This window comes from Strigops habroptila, chromosome 4 (assembly GCF_004027225.2).
Source record: "Strigops habroptila isolate Jane chromosome 4, bStrHab1.2.pri, whole genome shotgun sequence".
In the NCBI taxonomy this organism is placed as follows: Eukaryota; Metazoa; Chordata; class Aves; order Psittaciformes; family Psittacidae; genus Strigops; species Strigops habroptila.
In genome coordinates, this window is record NC_046358.1 from 44,800,349 (window position 1) to 44,820,313 (window position 19,965).

General features: G+C 34.3%; 1 protein-coding gene across 2 annotated transcripts in view; it reads right to left on the reverse strand.

Moving 5' to 3' along the window:
• The window catches only part of FMN1 (formin 1), a 133,765-nt gene that overhangs the window by 24,514 nt on the left and 89,286 nt on the right, over positions 1 to 19,965 (reverse strand). For both annotated transcript variants that reach the window (XM_030484360.2, XM_030484359.2), the window contains one exon: positions 11,154 to 11,246. In XM_030484360.2, the coding sequence (XP_030340220.1) occupies positions 11,154 to 11,246 (93 nt within the window). The remainder of the gene's footprint in view (positions 1 to 11,153; positions 11,247 to 19,965) is intronic.

A 19,965-nucleotide genomic window follows, 5' to 3' on the forward strand; every position in this document is an offset into this window, starting at 1 on the left:
TCACTTTTAAAAGTAAGCTGAAATACTAAGGTGGAGTTTGCCTATTTCTTTTTAGCATCTATAACTGCATTTTAGTGATGTGAAATGTGCCAAATAAACACTCCTTCTTTTGAATATTTCTTATAAAACTACAGACCAGCTATAACAAGGTATACAGCAAACTTCTCCACATTTATCTATTAACATCACTGCACCTTATATAGTTTGGTCTCTAAAGTTCAATATTTTAGTCTGCATCATACCTGAATCAAAACCAAATTTGGGGAACACCTAGCCTGATCTTGTTAAGAAAAAAAAAATAAAATTGGATGTCTTATACAGGAGAGAAAAATTCTTTCAATAAAACTGAATTTTTAACCCACAACTTTTCTGTTTATGGATTCCTATTTAGTATGAAACCCTAAGATTTAGCTTGAGAAATATGAAATTTAAGTAGGTAGAATTAAATAAGAAAGAACAACTACATTATAAATAAACTATATTGCTAAAAATCACATATGTCTTTATGAAAAAGCCTATGTGTCTTATTTAACTTCTACTTAAAGAATACATCAATAGAAAAATCACCTCTGTTGGACTACATACATTCCGCACAAATAGTTATGATAGACGGTTAATAATTTATATATCATAATATAGGTTCAATAATTTCCTAAACAAAAATGTAATAATTTCCTTTACGAAATCACAAATATTTGTCAAATATTTAGTTATTGTTTTTAACTCAAAGTTCTTTTACAGTTTAGATTTATGCAGGAAAATTTATCCAGTTACTCGTTTGAAAGGTCTGTGATTTGAAACAAAATGTAAAAAAGAGACAAACTTGCACCTGCAATATTTCTCCTTCCTGACACAAATAAAATCCAGGATATTAACTTTAAAAAAATATTATTTTGTTAGTATTCTTTTAATCAATAATTTTACAAGAAACATCAAGCTGCATTTAAGTACAAAGCATACATTTTTTCTGAGCTTGCTTTTTTTTGGATAAACACATAGAAGACTATATTTAAAAAAAAGTGTCTCTAAATTTACAAATAAAACCCCTACTTTCTTCTTATGGAAAAGGATGATGGGAGAAATAAAGCATGTGTGACACATTAGTCAGGCCATTTAATTCATTGCTAGAAAGCACTCAGATACTACCATGATGAGAAAAACAAGAGTGTATACAAAAGAAAAAAATCTCCTATTTAGTGCAATTTAAGACAAGGAAGATAACAAGAATTATTGCACCTACCTCATCTATATTTTGGTTTTTTACTGCTTGTTTATTTTCTGTTGAAGTCTATGCCGGGAGTATACAGATTTCCCCTCTATCCTCCAGTAAGTTTGGGGATTCTCTGTCTAAGAACTACCCAATTACATCTAAGGAAAGAAGCCCTGATGAGGAAAGCTTAAATAATCTTAAACATAAATATGTCTTATCCAACTCCCATTCAATTCTAAGTCAATGCTGGGTCAGGCCCTTTGTGCAAAATTCAAGGTAAGGAAACACATTATAAATATTTACTAATAAACTGTACTGATAATTCTACAGATAAACAACCCAAATACACTTTTTTTTTAGAGCATTTTTTCCCTTTAGCATTATATTCTTTAACATTTAAAGTTTTCTGCTTGTCCAAAGAAGCTACGTTGTTGTGTCAGGTATCCCTGCCTGTCCTCAGGCACTAGGATCCTCTTTGATACCAAGTTCCATTCCAGACATGGCAACACTGTGGAGGGAATTTTCAGATTGTAAGACAATCTCAAGATGAAGGACTTTATACACATGCTTTCTACAAATGGTTATATCCTAAAATATGCTATACAATAGCTGAAAAGAAGTCCTTTGATAAATATTGTTTAGACACTTTCAAAATAGCTGACTTGGGGAAAAAAGTTTAGATGGCTGAAAAATCCTGATGCTAAAAAGTTTGAATTGATTTACATGCCATGAAAGAAGTATTGATCCAATTAACTCCTTACATACATCTCTTAAGAGAAATAAAACTACTGATTTCTCCACCTCTGTCAAGGTGTTCACAAAGCAGCAGAACAAAAGTACATTTTTAAATATCTTGCCCTGGCATCTGGAGTATTTAGGCACAAAGATATCACAGAATAAGTTTCAAGAGAGGTTGAATGACGACCTGAAATCAGACTTTCTTGCATTTAGGAGGAGTCTGTCTTTTATCACAGCTGTAATCCTACAACACTGTATCATCCATATGTTTTTACTCTGTCATTTTCCAATTTTGAGAGCCTAGTAGCAACCTGGTGCTTTGTCTTTTAACTAGCTTCAAATTTCTGAGACTTGCCCTATGAACATTGTGATTGTTATTTTTATTCTCAAAACAAATGGACCTGCTACATCCTGTTGAACAGGTTTGAGTGTCAAATTTATTTGCCTTTTTTTTTTAGAAAGAATCTTCCTTCTGATGGCTATTTCCTGCCTGGTCTGCAGGTTTTACCTGTTATCATTGCTTAAAAAAGGCAAATACAGTTTATAACATAACAGAACCTAATCCAGACAGCTCAGATTTCCTGAAATTTTCAGCATGTAGTATTTTTATCAATCATGCTCAAAAGCATTAAACCAGGGTATTCATGTGTTTGCACAGGTACAAAACATAATTGAGAAAAAAGATCAACATACAGAGAAATTCTACAGAAATGCATATCAGATTAAGCATGTTACTGTCATAATCAGTTTGTATTATGATAGCAGTGAAGGGTATTTCTAAGATTAATCCGAAGATTATGGTATGAAATTACACAGTATAGGGGACAAGCATCAGGTGAGAATGACCAGTGTGATGGCAGGTGTTAAAGTCTTTGAGAGCAAGTCTGTTTGGACCTTTCATTATTTATCGAGTGCATTAATCTCTCGTAACCATCCTTTCCAATTCTTGCCTCTTCTCTTTCCTTGCAGTAATATATTCCATATATTTAAGCACTTGCTCACAGGTGATATAATCTAAAGTAATAAATCAGTATCATCCTGATTTCCTGCAAGGAAAGCTTTGACAGGATTTAAATTCTATTAGTTCACTGACTTTGAATATCAGCACAAATAGGGTAAGACAAGGATGCTAACAGAAGGGCAAAAGCAGATAAACTCTATGCTAGTGGAACTGACTGCAGTACAGAGAATAATGACACCAAAAGATAAAGTAGATAAACAGGAAATCATCCAGCAAATTCATACGAATACAGTAAAGAAGAAGAAAACAGCTGGATTAAAAAACCAGCCTAACAGGATTCCTGTGAAAAACCAACATATATAATCTATGGTTCTGTTTACCTGTAAGCCTATGACATGGGCACTGGAAGAAATCCAGTGGAATTGAACAGAAAATAAAGGTTTCAATTTTCAATGAGAATTTAAAGACAATGTTAGACTCCCAGCAGCTGATAACAATTATACTAAAGGTATCAGTAATTCTAGGTATAGATTCCATAACTATTGTATACATCTTTATTTTGTATTAAATCAGTCATGGTAATTCAGTATAACACTATCAAACTGAAAAGAAGATGGAAGGAACTGTCTCTAAGAGATTCTTTCCTTGTTTTCTAAGAGAGGATGACACTGCATTTTTAATTAGAAGTCCTTCTAAATTACCTTCATATTACATCTTTTAATGGAGTGTAATGCTCCCATTTTTATACTGTCATGATATAGTAGAACTGATTATAGCAATTTGATGTATATCTGTTTCAAAAATAATCAAATGAAAGTTTCCTAAAAAGTCATAGTTTTAATTAACATCAATTTTCAGCACATTGATGTTGGTAATTCTTTTGGTAGTGTAAGAGGAAACATTCATTTCAGAGCAAATTCTTCTTCTTTGAATCAGCTCAGTGTCAATACTGCATCAGTTAGAGGCATACGGATGCAATCACATTCCAGGACACCTTATTTGGTGTCTTATGGACTGAGGCTACTGTCTAACCATACAGTCTCAGTACCACAGCAATAAGGTTCTGTGCTTTGGAGACTCTTGCCAATTTATGTAAATCACTCTTTCATCTGTTTAAATACAACAATCTTTGAGTGATGAAAACAGTTATGACTGTCACAAACAGTTTGAAAGATTAAAGTAATTCTGCTGATGGCATATAAAACAGCGTTCCAGATCTAAACACAAACTTTGCCTGGTCTGTAATGTCATTGCTGGGAAGGATAAAAAGTTTTAAGCAAACATTATCACTGCAAGGAAGTATGACATATTTTTCATGTTTGACACTGGACATAAATATCCTCCCACACTGTTTAATGTGAGAACCGCATATGTGTGGCAGAGATAATAAAACATCTCAGTGAAAACAAATGAAGGGGAAAAAAGAGTTATGATAAGTAGAACAGAAAATAAAGCTTTGAAGTTAAAAGTCTTCATATTTGTACAGTTTATTCACAAAAGGAAGAATCAGTATTTGATATGCAGACCGGATAGTCACAGAATCTGCAAGAGAGTCTGAAGTAGAACTGGTTATCTTTACAGAAATATGTTTTTTGGTTGATAGAAGCAGCTTTGTAATTGCAGGTAAAAAAAAATCAGGAAAACTGTAAGATCATTATAAGTGCTATTGCTTTTCTGCTGCTGTTTACACACCATATTTTAACAGGCAGCTGTTACTGAAATGTGCTGTTCTTTAAAATTATCCTTTATTTTCTTGCTTCACTTTTTCAGCATTAAAATGTTCAAAAGCTTTACAAATGTAATAGAACACAAGTATCATAATCCAATATGTAATTTAAGGTAGAGGAGTAGACTAGCGGGAAGACAAGTATGTGCCATAATTTCATATCTAGTTTTAGAATATTTTTCTTTCTTTCTGTTAATATTCTTTTTGGGGAGAGAAGCTTTATTCTTATTGCACGGGAATTGCACAGAAGTAAGAATTTAAAATATTTCTCAAGGATTTCTGATATTTTGGGAAGTCATTACGGTCAAGCTTTACCAAACTACTATGAATCAGGAGTTAAAACACAGTCTCTGTATCTGTTTTAAAAACAGCAATATACTGTTGTCAGACTAATAAAGGAAATAAGTGCCAGTGTAAATTTCTTGCTAATCTTTGATAATATTAAAATGTATAAAGGTATATCCTGTTGACAGGAAGAGAGAAATAAGTAGTATTATTGTATTCTGAAAATGGTACTGACAGTAGTGTCTTGGAGTATTCTTGACTTCTGATTCACTACTACTAAATGAGATTAGCATACTGTTTTTATTGAAAAGTGGTAGAGGTTTGAGTTGGAAAAACATTTTTGCTGTAATATAAGAAATTTTACTATCATCCTCCTATACTCAAAAAACATACGGGGCTATAAACGAGGAAAGGAAGGTTGTTTTCCCTGGGTTGATACAACAGGTGCTATTAGACGAAGAGAATAAGCTACTATGCATGAGCATCTATAGGTTGAGAACAACATTTAAGACGGAATAGTTATATACCCAGGAACAAGTAGGAAATAATCAACAAGAAACTGGAAGTCTGCCAGCTGAAATATACTACAGTAGAGTTAAAGAAAAGTTAGTGCATAAATTTCTTACATTAAAGTAATTATGATATTTTATGTATTGTTGACAAATAAAATGGAAACAAGTAAAGCTGGGTGAAAATAAGTTTAAGATGGTAACAAGTAATGTTATAATAAAAATATCTGAGTAGGGATATTAGGAATGAAAATCAACAATAATAAAAATATCTTCCTGGATTCTAGCTTGAAATCAAGATCTAAATGATTTGTGATTTCAATTATTTCTTTATAAGAAGTCAAATTTAGTTCAACAAGGTTTCACTTAGAATTATGATCTAAAACCAGTGATTCCCAATAAAGAATAAGTATTTCATCTTTTTTACTGCTGAACAAGTTTGTAAGAAAATACAGAATCGCAGTATCCAATGAGAATTTATCACTTAAACAGAATAAATTATTTTTCTGGAAATATAGTTATGAAGGCAGAACTGATAGAGATGCATGAAGGCATGAAGGCATGAAGACATGGATGATAAAGGACATAACAACTCTTTATGTAGTTGCAGTAACCTACATCAAACAAATTCATGTGAAATTGCTTCACACATTTGAAAATGCCAGGATATAGCTCTATGTTCTTTAGGCAGACAGGTATGTTACGGAATTATGCAAGTCCTCCTGTTTATCCTCCCTATTTTCACGCCAGAGAATGTAGCAGTTTCAATCAGAGTTTCTGGCCAGTACACTCAGACGATTTCTTTTTTTTCATTATATTTCTTAATTTCTTGGTGTAATTCCCCCAAGAATAATACAAAACACAGAGTAGTTAACATACAATAAAAGGGGCTAGCCTTAACCATAGAATCATAGAATTATAGAATATCTGGATTTGAATCTTTGGGACCTTAAAGATCATTTAGTTCCAACCCCACTGCCATGGGCAGGGACACCTTCCACCAGAGCAAGTTGCTCAAAACCCCAGTCAACCTGTCCTTGATCACTGTCAGGGATGGGGCAGCCACAGCTTGTTGGAGCAACTGGTTCCAGTCTCGCCACCCTCACAGTTAAGAATTTCTTCCTAATATCTAATCTAAATCTACCACCTTCCAGTTTAATGCCATTTTCCCCCTGTCCTATGCCTACATGCCCTTGTTAGAAGTCCCTCCCCAGCTTTCTTGAAGGCCCAGTTTAGATACTGGAAGGCTGCTCTAAGGTATCCTTGGAGCTGTCTTTTCTCCAAGCTGAAAAAACCCAACTCTCTCAGCCTGTCTTCATAGGAGAGGTGTTCCAGTCCTCTCAACATCTTCATGGCTTTTCTAATAGAATTTAACTCTTATTTTCTTTCCCACTGTACTACCTTAATAATCCTCTGGTGCATTCCAACAGGCAAATGAGCAAATGTGGATCAACACTCCTGCACCAGAAATACATTTAAAAGCACAATAGATGCATGCCCAGGTAGCTACTGCAGCCTGGCTAGAATTATTAAGAAGAAATCACTAAGCAGTAAAAATCAGATTTACTGACATTTTCCATGTGGTTGCTAACTTTGTCTGAAAAATGCACTACCTCCTGACATAATGCTGTGGTGAGTAGCTTGGCCTATGACTCTATTTTTCTATTGCACAGTTCCATAACTGCACAGTGTTTATCTGTTATGTAATATAAGACATACAACAGAATGAACTTAATCGATGTCTCCTAAATTAGAATTCTAAACGAAGGACAATTTCTTTTACTATGGGATTAACCTCAACAAATCTACTCTATTTGACAAATCCCTCCCTCTCCATCTTCCTTGTTACCTTGGACACTTCAGTGTATCATGTGCCTTTACCAAATAGCTTTGTTTTCCACTATTAATGATTTTCAAAAACTGTTCTGGCTTGACATCAGACTACTTGCCTCCCAGACTCTGCTGTAAACTAAACAAATCCCTTTAGTAGCAAAGTCTTCACCATCAAGATGCTTTGTTCTTAGAGAAATGAAGAGAGGCAGCCCTGCTTTTCCTATGCTCAATGCTGTGAAGCCTGAAGACTTTTTGCTTTGCACATTCTAGTATATAAGGAAGGAAACTGAGCCCAGATTAAGGTTTTTACATACTTTCTGACCTGGAACCAGTGTGTGAGATAGCTTCATATCAAAACAGGACTTTTCTTCTAAGCAATTCTGACCAAGAATTTCACAAATTAAGGAGCATTCCAAACCTACTATTAATTTCATGATTTCAAAGTTCTTTTTGCATACCATGGCAGTTTAAACGGAAAACATTATGAATATAGTTCTGGGGGGAAAAAAAAATCAACCCATACAGTAAGTCCACTGGAAATACAGTAAATGTATATTCATCTATAGTAATTCTTAGGTCTCCATACTTTCGTGAAACTAATAACACTTGTTACAAAAAACATAATTAAATCTACTAAAGACTATTTCCACTTTGAGGATAATCAAAGCCCTTTTCAAAAAGCATGGGTATATCAAATACAGCTAATGAAGTATTAACACAGTTTACACATGATGTCTTTCATGTGAGAATCACAGAGTACTTGACAAAGATTATCTTTCATTACAAAAAATAGCAAGAATCATTATTTAACATTCTCTGTACCAGAAAACTGAAATCTCAGAAACAGAGATTAACCAACTATTCTAGCATCACATGTCAAGTAGCAAAACTGGGAATAGAACCTAAGGGTTCTGGCACCTAATTCTCTGTTGAAGGCACTACACTACATTACATCCAGTTACACAAAACAGCACTGACATCAGCAGAAGTACAGTTTATCCCCTCTAGCATTTTAGAATGTCAGTCTCCATAACACTCTCTCAATGTTTTTTGTTACAACACAGCAAGTATTATACTTAATTGGTATTAATTGTAATTAGGAAATGTAAACAGTTCAGTTTAAGCAAATCAATATGGGTTTTTTTATTACACTATTTCCAACTTAGCATCAACCAGAAATGATGGGAAAATGTGTGTGTGAGAAAAACCTGAATATCTATGAGTTCCAGCCCTATTTTCAAGCCAGAAGTTTCAAAAAAGCATCTGAGCTTTGGATACTTGCTGTGAGCTGGCAGAAAGATAACAGACATTTTTTCTTACATTTGCTTAAACCAGCCACAATTCTTTTTTTAAACAAACAAAACTGAAAGCAGATGCTTAACGGATGCTCAGTATTATCAGTTAACTCCTAATTTCAGAGAAGCAGCTGAGTTTGCAGACACTTTTCTAAACTGAACCTTGGAGCCTGACATTTGTCCAATGCCTATTCTAGTATCATAAATTAAGATGGGTTTCTGTGTTATTTTTCCCTGTCTTCAGTGTAGAACTTTATAGGATTTTCATTGTAATGCCACAGAAACTACCACCCACCAGGTACTATGTTGTCTTGGGGGGGGGGAGGGGCTGTAGTGATAGACATTTCCTATTGCTTCTACTGGTTTTAGCTGGGGTGGAGTTCAACCTTCTTCATAGCAGCTCTTCATAGCACACATATGGTGCTATGTACTGCATTTGTGACCAAAACAGTATTGATAACACACCAATGTTTTAGTTATCACTGACCAGTGCTTGCACAGCGTCAAGGTCTTCTCTATTTCTAATGCTGACCCCCAGAAAGTAGGCTGTAGGTGCAGAAGAAGCTGGGAGGGTGCACAGGTGGGACAGCTGGCCAAATTGACCAAAGGGATAACCCATACCATATGACATCATGCTCAGCAATAAACCTGGGGTAAGAAGGAGGAAGCGTGGGAAGATCAGAGTTATGGTGTTTGTCTTCCCAAGTAGTGGTTACGCATGATGAAGTCCTGCTTTCCTGGAGATGGTTGAACACCTGCCTACTGATGGGAAGTAGTGAATGAATTCCTTGTTTTGCTTTGCTTGTGCACGCAGCTTTTGCTCTCCTTATTAACTTGTCTTTACCTCAACCCACGAGTTTTCTCTCTGTTACCCTTCTGATCTTCTTTTCCAGCCAACTAAGGGGGAGTGAGTGAGTGGTTGTGTGGTGCTTAGCCGCCTACCAGACCAACCACAACAGTCCTCAAGAGATCTGCAGTGTAATAAGAATTACAGAATCTGTCGTATGGTCATGGAAGACACCATTTGGTTAGGGTCTTGGCAAGACCTAGGCAAAATTGAATTATGGTCCAGATTTATACATGAGTCTATGATTCTGACTGCTCTGATGCATTACTGGCCAGTAGTGAGGAATGAATACAGACAGTTTCTTTCTGAGCTGCTGTAACAGGGTAATTCATACAGTACAACGAATCAATCTATACAAGATACAGTTACACTGATCTGCTACAATACTTTGGCAAGCAAGATTAAAAAGCATCCTGGAGATCATAATAGTTCTGTAGAAATACATATATTACTATCTCAATCTTATTGTTATTGTTAATCTGTAAGTGAAAATTTCCGATTAGATGAATTTGAAACACAACACAGCTGTCCTGCAGTGACATTAAGATTTCCATTATGATTTCTTGTTTTACAAGTTCCGTGGCAAGAAATTTTCATCTTTAATACTGTTCAAATATATTTGCAACTAAAAGAAAAAATATATCAAATAAATATATCCATTGAGCTCCATGGCCTGGGAGAAGGGTGAAGGAGCATATTAGTTTATTTAACAGTACAATATAACAAGGTCTGCTACTTTTAAAATATCCTCTTTTCACTCATCAAAGTGTTTAATAAGATAGTCTTATGAAATAAAGTTATTAAAAAGACATCAGGACAATCTTTATAAAAAGAATTAAGCTAATCCATAAATTATTACAACAATCTGAATGAAGTAAACATTCTGCTTGGATTAGTAGATTCAGATAGTTCATTTGACTTCTCAAACAGCAAATAGTTAAACTGCTCACAATTTTTGTGAGAAATACTAGTCCTATGGTAGTACTTAATTCTTAACAATTCTTAATATAGCCATCAGAAATGTAGCACTTTTACTGTTTTCCCAAATAGTCTGTATTACTACAACCTGGAGGGGGGAAAAATAATCTATTCCTTTATCTATTTTGCACAGCTCTGAAGATGATAGTGCTGGCAGAAACAGCTGACTGGGAACACACAATCTGGGAAACAGGAGAGAGCAGGACTGTTCTTTTCAACAGCAACCTGTATTTACACTGTTTTGAACTGATGATCAAATTGTACCTTGGCTCTCACCCTGCTGTCTCCAGACTCCACGCTGGTAAATCACTTCCCTATGCCTATTTCTGTCTCACACAAGACAAAATCTTTACATCTGAATTAGTCAGTTCATAAGGCCACACTATCGACAAAAGATGCCATTACTTTACGTAATGAAGTGGACCTTCTCTAGAAGGGTATTTTTCATAGTCTTTTATAAACTTGAAGCTTTTTATTCTCTTTGATAAATTTGGTCTATGATGAATATGTTTTTCATTTTGCTTACAAATAATGATCAAGAACAAAGCAGAAAATCAATAGGAAATAGGTGAGATCAAGGGAACAATTATCTTTGACAACTGATGTCCGAGATCTGTGTAACCATTATTCTTGTATACATTAGGCATATTAGGAACATAATCCATAGGAATTTTCAGAGTCAATAGACATTCAATGCAGCTTACATTATTTATGAATTTGTAAACCACTACACTATATACCAATCTTATTTTTGATTTCAGATGTGATTACCTTTTTGGAAGAATTCCTCTAGTTTCTCCTTGAAGGGTTGGAGATGCTCTTCAGAAGACTCTCGACAAACTAACTTCATCTGCTTTTCAGTGGCTACAAAAAGAAGTTGAGATGATTCTATGACATTAATGGCATAATTCGTCTACCCGAAGTAGACGTCAACACTGTAGAAGCCTATATCTAAATTAGTCACCTAGACTTACATTAGAGGAAATGGAAATATATAAGCACTAAGGAATCCAGCAATTACATTAAAATAAAACCTGTCCATACTAGTCTAGCATACCAGATAGAAAATTATTTATGTGTTTAAAGAGTGGAATTTGCCTTTAGTAACAACTTTGTTCTAGTGTGTGCTGAGAGCTGCCATACTACTTAAGTATTCAAATTCCAGGCCATGATATAAAACAGTAGAAGACTGTAAGAAAATTAACTTATATTTATCTGCAATTTGATTGCTATTTATCTGTTATTTTAAGACCAGATGCTATGCCAATTTCTAAAAACTCCAGGTTACCTATTAACACATTTTAACATTCTAGAACTTCTAGTAAACTTTGTAGATTCCAGCATCCACATTAATGGTGAAATGTGACTGTAAGAAATCAAAAGGCAGTTACCTTCCATTTAGTAACTGAATTTATACTGTAAGATTTTTTTTCATCACAACTTTTCATTCCCAAGCAGCTACATTTAGATGGAAATTTATTTTGAAGTTAAACCTGAGTTACAGGTTGGCTTCATGAAACATATTCACACCAAATTGCTTCCACCATCATATAATTTAACTCACTGCAGCAAAAAATTAATACAAAACTGTGGAAACAGAACTTGGGAATTTGTAATTCAAATGTCATGTTAACGTAAGTTTACAGTGTAGTGAAAAAAGTCAATGGAAGGCTGAAAAAAGATGCATACATTTTATTATATAACTAGTAGTGTGCCTATAATGCTATTGGACCAGCAGGACTTAGAAAAAAGTCAGCTTTTTGATTAATTGAGATCATTTGTACAGTTGTTGTTACAGAAAAATTTTAAAAGATACCTGTTTACATCTAAGTGTATATTTTAATGTAGCATCCCTCCACAATTCATGTAGGTTGTGGACTATGAGTTCCAGAGCTTACGTAACATGGACTAACCTACAGTCTAAGTTTATCTTTAATCTCTAGTCTTGCAACCTGTAGCATAAGACAGACCTTTGAAAATGTTCAGAGTAAAGTTAATGGATATTTGCTTTTATGGCAGAGAGTAGGCAGAACAGAGCGTTAATTTAAACATAACACATTGGGAAATAAAGACTTTTATTAGCTGTTCAGTTACGTGTCTTTAATAAACTAAATTAAGCAAAACAAATCCAAAGTCACGAAGTTTATACGACTTTTAAAGATTATTTTCTTACGATACATGCCTCTTACCATTAAAATTTTGAACTTTCCATGACTGTTATCACAGACTGAATTAAATTTATGTATATTTAACATCTTTGTTTGTAGAATTAGAGGATTTCTACAGGTAATCAAGCAAATTTTAACACTTTACTTTGGAAGAAGACAGACACATTAGGATTGTATAGGGGGCAAAAACTAGCAAAATAACAGAGACCGTACTGGTAAGCTTCTGACTGGAAGTTTGAACAAAGCAGCAGTAGAGGTTTGTGGTTTTTCTTTGTGTTTAAACAAATCTACAGAAAATTATATAAGGCAATATTTAGAACTTATTTTAGATAAATATAAAATGATAAAAATGTAAAAGTGTTAGTACACATGTTCAGGCATTTGGCACACAGCAAAAATAGAACGCACATGATTATTACAATTATGTAAGATTGCAACTATTGCAAGCTAATAATTATTTTATTATAATATTTTATAGATAAATTTGTATAAATCTATAAAGAAGTAGATTTCTATGAATATGTATTATAACAAGCTCGTAGCTACAGCAGTATTTAAACTTACTCTAACATATTCTGGAAAGGCATTTTCCCAAATATATGGTGTTGCTAATGCACTGTCTGAAGAACTGAAAGCCTCCTAGATGCAGGCAGACTAAGAATTTACACTATCAGAAATATTTAAAAAGACAACTTTGGACGATTCTCTCTGCTGATTATATTTATCTAGATGATATCTATCTAAACCTAAAATCTATCTGTTTACTTCCTGAAGTTCTTTCTGATAATTGCCAAAATATACTGACAGGTTCTGAGAACATTTTAGTTTTGAGCTAAAAGAATCACAAGGGTGATGAAGTGAAAACCTGTTAATTACAAAACCAATGTATTTGACCTATACTGAATGTAGGTTTTACTTCACTCAATAACCTATACTTTTGGTCTACGAACAAACAAAAAAATCTCTGATCAACTGAAGTTTAACTAATTTTGTTTAAAGTCAACTGTACTGAATTATTTGAATAAGAATTGAATTTATCTACTTGCTAATGTTAGAAAAGAGGCGCATGACATAGGTATGGAGTCACTGGCTGAAGGCACTCATGAACTTCAGCTGGAATTGCAGAATAATGATTCTTTGTCCAAAATGATGGCAAGGAACACCAACCAAATATATCTTTTAGGCTCAAGAACTTAGGAACATCATGAAATTTGTCTGCGGATAGATATGGCAAAGAATGGTGGAAATGTGTTGAAAGGAATCGTAAGTCAGGTACAAATGAAGACACACTTGGAAAACAAAAAAGATTTTCATGACAAGGCTAAACCAAAGGTTTTAATTAAAATGGCAGTTGTAATTCTACAGATTAAGTCAGCTGGTTTCTGTCATTGTAATATTGATGGAAGGCTACCACACAACACTATGACCTGCCTCAGTTCTACAACATAATCACAAGTTTTTGGTAACTAACAGTCATTGAATTTCCTGTTATATAAGTTCTTTTTTAAGCAAAAAACAACTCAAAAATTTACTTGAAATATAGGTCTTTTTTTGTTTTGTTGGGGTTTTCTTGGTTTTTTTTTTTTTTTTTTTAATTACTACATCATGCCAAACATTACATTAAAGAAAAAACCTGAAAAGACCTGTTCCATCAGTTGTTCTGATTTTCTTTGCTAAAAATGCTATAACATGATTGAGGGACTATTACATGAACTTTTTATATTTTGTTCTCATATTCACTAAAATAGAAACACTTTCCTTTTTAAAAGAAAATTATTTTATCAAGGTTTTTATTAGAATGATTCTGAGGCAAGGGCCTTAGTAGTAAGTTCTGAAAACCTTTTTTCTGGATAGATTTCTTTCTGAAATTTTGAGGAATCTGAAGGAATTCTGAGGAATCTGACAGTACACTTCTTATCTCACCATCTCATTCCAAAATAATCATTTGAGAAAATATACAACCTGTTTCAGCATTACTGAGTTCAAACAGATGCAAATTCTCCATTAGTGTAACAAACTTTTGGTTCATTTTCTTGGTATGTACTGTATGTTCGTGAAATTAAATGCAATACACTACTTTGAAAATTGTTTATTCTAAATGAGCTATTGCAAAAAAAAAAAAGAAAATATGAGTGTGCAATAGTATTTGAAAGCTCTTACAAATTGTTGCATGTACATCATGCTTCACCCACTGCAAATCTTGGCCACAGAAATGGAAACCATTAGCAAAAGATTAAGACAAAGCTGGAAACTGCTGATTATCAGTTTGCCACTGTCTTCAGATTTAATGCAATACTTGGCTCAAAAAGTTCTTTAAAAATCCCCAATATAAGTGAAAATATTTACAAAATAGAATGTCTCTCACTTAATTCCTATTGGGCAATAGTCTTAAAACTCCACAGACACTTGTAAATCTGTCAAAAGAATCACTGCCCATAAACAAACTTTCACGTAAAGAGCATTTCACTGTCAATCAGAGAGGATTTGGAGTTTTTAAGCACCATTTTAAAAGTAAACGCAAATCCAGAAATAGATTAATGTTGATAACAGTAAATTACTAGCTATTTACTCACCAGAAGCCACAAGCAGCATTTACAGGAATCATCCTGACAGTGAAACCAAGTATCAACACCATGAATTCCTATAAACCTGTCACTAACGCTATGCCCCATGAGTTATGCCATTGTGAAAGCTGATAACCCACCCCCCTCCTCTTGTCTGTTCAGAGTCTGGCAGGTTATACTGCCAAACTTGCTATTTTATTTTCTTGTTATAATGCAGACTTATCTTTGACAGGAGGGTTACTATTTGATAATTCTTTTTTAGAACCCTTACCTTTTCTGTTTCAAAGAGGATTTGAAACCATGCTGACAACAAATTCAGTGTAGCACTAGATAATCCCAAATTTCTGTATCAGAGGATCCATGATTTTATAGTGCAGAAGCCTGTTACACTACTTGGGCCTATTTACCCAAATAAGAATCTAATAAACTTCAGATAAAATGTATAAATTTAAATTATTCAGCAAATGCTATATAACTTCCTCATGTTTTAGTTTGTTTGGATTTGCTTTATTAAAGCAAATTTAATGTTTTAAATATTAAAATTTTCTTACTTGCAAACAACTTTCCAAGTTATACCAAAAGTTACTGGAGATGCATGTTTACTTGTTGGACACTGTTGCGGGATTTGGTTATATTCTCTTGTTCTTACATGCAATATAGATACATATTTACTGCAGGTACACACTTAGGAATGTTAGCTTTATTATAATCCATTATATCTTTGCCATCTATAGCTTTTGTGCTTATTTATAACTTTGTGTTTCATTTCAGATAGAATTTTAAATAAATGTGGAGAAGAAGGGAAGAGATTTCTCGTGATTCCTTTTGACAACTTCTAACCACTGCAAGTGGTTAGTTTCAGGAAAGTTTCAGAGACAGTATTTTACTCATATTTTTGGACACACACTAATAACCAATACACATCTCAATGATGGCAATACAAAGTTTTGAGCACTAACACTCTAGTCAGAGCTGGGTTGACTAATACAGAAGCCTTTGAATCTAGTAAGAGAGGGAAATGCCATGAAGTGGGGTGTTAAGTTTTCTGAGAAAAAAAGTATCTGAGAAGAATGTAGAAAACTTGTAGTGCTACTCTATTCTCAAGTTTTACTTTTATTGTCTGAAATGAAGGTCAACAATATAATGCAAAAAAGTGTTAGCACACATAAAACTAAGTACAGCATTCTAACCTACTGATTGCTTGCATAGTTTTGTGAAGTTATTTTCAGCTAATTTAGAAGGAATGTGCTTCCATGTACAGTTATTTTCTTCACACATTAATAATTCAGTTTTCTTAAAAAGCCATTTCAGAGGCTAGAAGCTAATAAGCAAAACTTTAAATAGGCAAACTTTGTCAGTTTGAAACACATTTTCTTTGTGCCACATAGAGACAAATATCTGTTTAGCTGCTCAAGCTCTCACGAATAATGAGACAGAATAACATTTCAATGATGAGCCCTAAGCTGTGGAAAGTGAAGTAACTGTATTAGTGGCATACAAAACACCCTGTAAAGGTCACCTTTTCTAATGAATTTTTAGGCAGCTTTTAGGAAGCTTTTGGAAGCTGAGTCAGACATCTTGGCAATTCTCACAAGTTTGATCAGATATTCTGGCTTTGCCTTTTGCATTTAAGATTTGTGAGGGGGTCCGTTTGTTTCTTTTAAGTTTAACAACATTTTGAACTTTCACAGTATGTGATGGCATGCAGAGGAACTCTCCAACCTATATTAGTTTCAACTAACCTAGAAGAAAAGGGTTGGGGTTTTTTTGCTCCTTGTTCTGTCAAAGGGTATCAGCATTTTATATAAATCATTTAAAAACCTTTCTGTTAAGATTGTTTCCTAAGAATACATTTAAGGAAATGAACAAAGATTGCTGGTAAAACTAAATATTTTTCACACCATAGCAACATATCTGAGACTCTGGTTAATGTATTCTCTCTGAAATGGTAGTTTACATTCAGCATGCCCTTTAGCAGAGAAGCATACTGCAAGGGACTGAACAGCACATATAAATGAATATAATGACTAAACCCTCATAATTTTCCAGTCAAGTCTTTGTAAGATTCCTTAAGTGATTCCAGCACACATTATTAGTAGAAAGGTTTGGTTTAGTGTCAAGATCCAAACATACAGACCTCCGCACATCATTAAGATCTGTCAGGAGTGTAGAAATGTGTGTTAGCAGAACCCGACGAGAAATCAGACCATTTCCCTTCTGTCTGAACAGTACAAAACCCAAATATTTTGGAATTGAAGAGTCTTGTCTGGCTAATTTAGAGGAAGACAAAAATTTTAAGAGGCAGTAATAATATTTTTTATCAGATAAACTAAGATTTTCACAGTGCAAGAAAATAAAAGACCTTTCAAGCACACAAACACCCTATCACTTAGTGTACTGAACAAGGGATCAGGTAGAAAAGAATTTCTGGGCAACAGCTCAAACAGTTTATGAGCTGGAATTGTAGAGGCCAGAGAAGTGATCTCCTGTTTACCTCTGTACTGCTGGATCTCTGATTTTCTGTGCTAGACAGATCATAAAGTTTCACTTAATTAGTTCTTCTACCAAGTTTATGGCTTTAGTTCTGCTAGAGCATCCTGCTTAGATTTAAAATCATGTAAATTCATAAACTACCTACAATGTTAGCAGGAACACTTCTCAAAGTGCTAATCAGTCTCACTACTACTAATTTGTATCCCACAGTCTGCATTAATGTACTTTCAATCTTTGATCATTGGCAGTAAATACATAAGCTGCCGCCTCAATTCTAACAGAAATCTGCCTTTCCTTTTACTGCATACTCCCATCAAACAGGAAAAGATGATGAGGCCCATAAATATGAAGTCACTGTTCCTCCCAACGCTGGTACTCCACACTCTCCAAATTACATCATTCATTATCCAGCACACACATTGATAGGGACAATATTCCTCCTGTTCACAGATGTACACTACCTGCTCCCAGATGTATACTACCTAGTTATGTAACTAAAGCTTAACACACGCATATATTTATTTATTTTTATAAAAGAGCACACAGAAAAGTGCACAGAAAATCGTAACTGTGGTATTTCCAATGTTCATTTTAGAGTCTTAACATTCGCAGAATTATTTTTAACATGGAACTTGCAAGAATTCTTTAGACAAAGAAAAAAATATAAAAGAAAAAAATTAACAGCATGCCATTGTTTAACCAACAGAAAGCTTTCTCCCTTGCTTTTGTGCACACATGCAGACATCTGCTTCCAGGGAATGACCTCTTCTAAAACATCATTGCTCTGCTCCTCTGTTATATTTCTGAATCTTATTAAAACCATTCCATACTATTCTCTATTATCACAAACTAGAAAATCCAATGGAATGTTAAAAAATGATCCACTTACTTAGGAAAATTGGCACTTCATGTATTTGCTTACAAACGTTACCGATGGAACACTGTCAAAATGTTAGCCTTATTGTAAAATAGAATCCAATGCACATATACAAGTATGTTTTTTAATGCCTCTGTTCTATCTTTGCCAAATCAAACCAAACTGCAATATATCTCATCTAGTGGTAACAAAACTCTGAGAAGGAGACTGCAATTTTGTCAACTTTTTAAAACAAAACAACTTCTGTACAAAGCTGTTCTTTACTCTTTTCCTTACACTATTCTGCAATGCCTCAAAATATATAATGTAAATGTTGGACAGTTCAAAAATACAGTGATACCAGGTAAAAAGAACATGCTCCATTTACCCTAATGTCTAAAGAAATAATACATGCACCTATTTGGCTTCTCATGTTCCACCACCAGGTTCAAATTATTATTTGCCTGCACTCACAAAATTTTAAGGTTAATTTTTAAATTTAAAAGTATAATTAATATGAAGAAAATTAAAGTGACTAGTTCCCAGAATGTATCATATAACTTCTCTGCTCCTGCTGGGAAAATTTTCCTGGGAACTTTTATGTTATTTAGATGTCTCAAAGCCACTGTTAGATTGACTTAAAACATTTCATTTAAATTAGAATAAAGCTTCAATTATTTTAAAATATTCTAGAAAAGGGCTTCTGATACTTTTTTGAGTACTTGTTGTGGTTTAAGCCCAGCTGACAACTCAGAATCACGCAGCTGCTTGCTCACTCCCCTCCTTCTTCCTCCCCCCGCTCCTGGAGGGATGGGGAGGAGTATCGAAAGAATATAACTCCCATGGGTTGAGATAAGAACAGTGCAGTAACTAAGGTATAATACAAAACTACTACTGCTACCACCAATAATAATAATGATAAGGGAAAGAACAAGGGGAGAGAATAAAATTGCTCAGCACCCACCGACCAATACCCAGCCCGACCCGAGCAGCGACCTGGGCCTTCCGGGTAACTCCCCCCAGTTTATATACTGGGCATGACATGCTGTGGTATGGAATACCCCTTTGGCCAGTTTGGGTCAGGTGTCCTGTCTATGCTTCCTCCTGGCTTCCCATGCCCCTTCTCACTGGCAGAGCATGAGACTGAAAAGTCCTTGATCAGAGTAAACATTACTTTGCAACAACCTAAAACATCGGTGTTATCAGCGTTGTTCTCAGGCTAAAGTCAAAAACACAGCACTGCACCAGCTACTAAGAAGGAGAAAAATAACTGCTACAGCTGAACCCAGGACAATACTATCCTCCTGTAATGAATAAACTATCACCTCTCACTGAAAATGTCTACTGATAAAACAAATTATTTAGGAATTTAAAACTCAAAATTATATAATATTTAGAATTTTCATGATCCAGTAACATTACTGTCTATAAAGCAAATCAGACAATAGACAAAACCTCTCAACATCATAATAATTGCCTATTGATAATTATTGTATCATGAT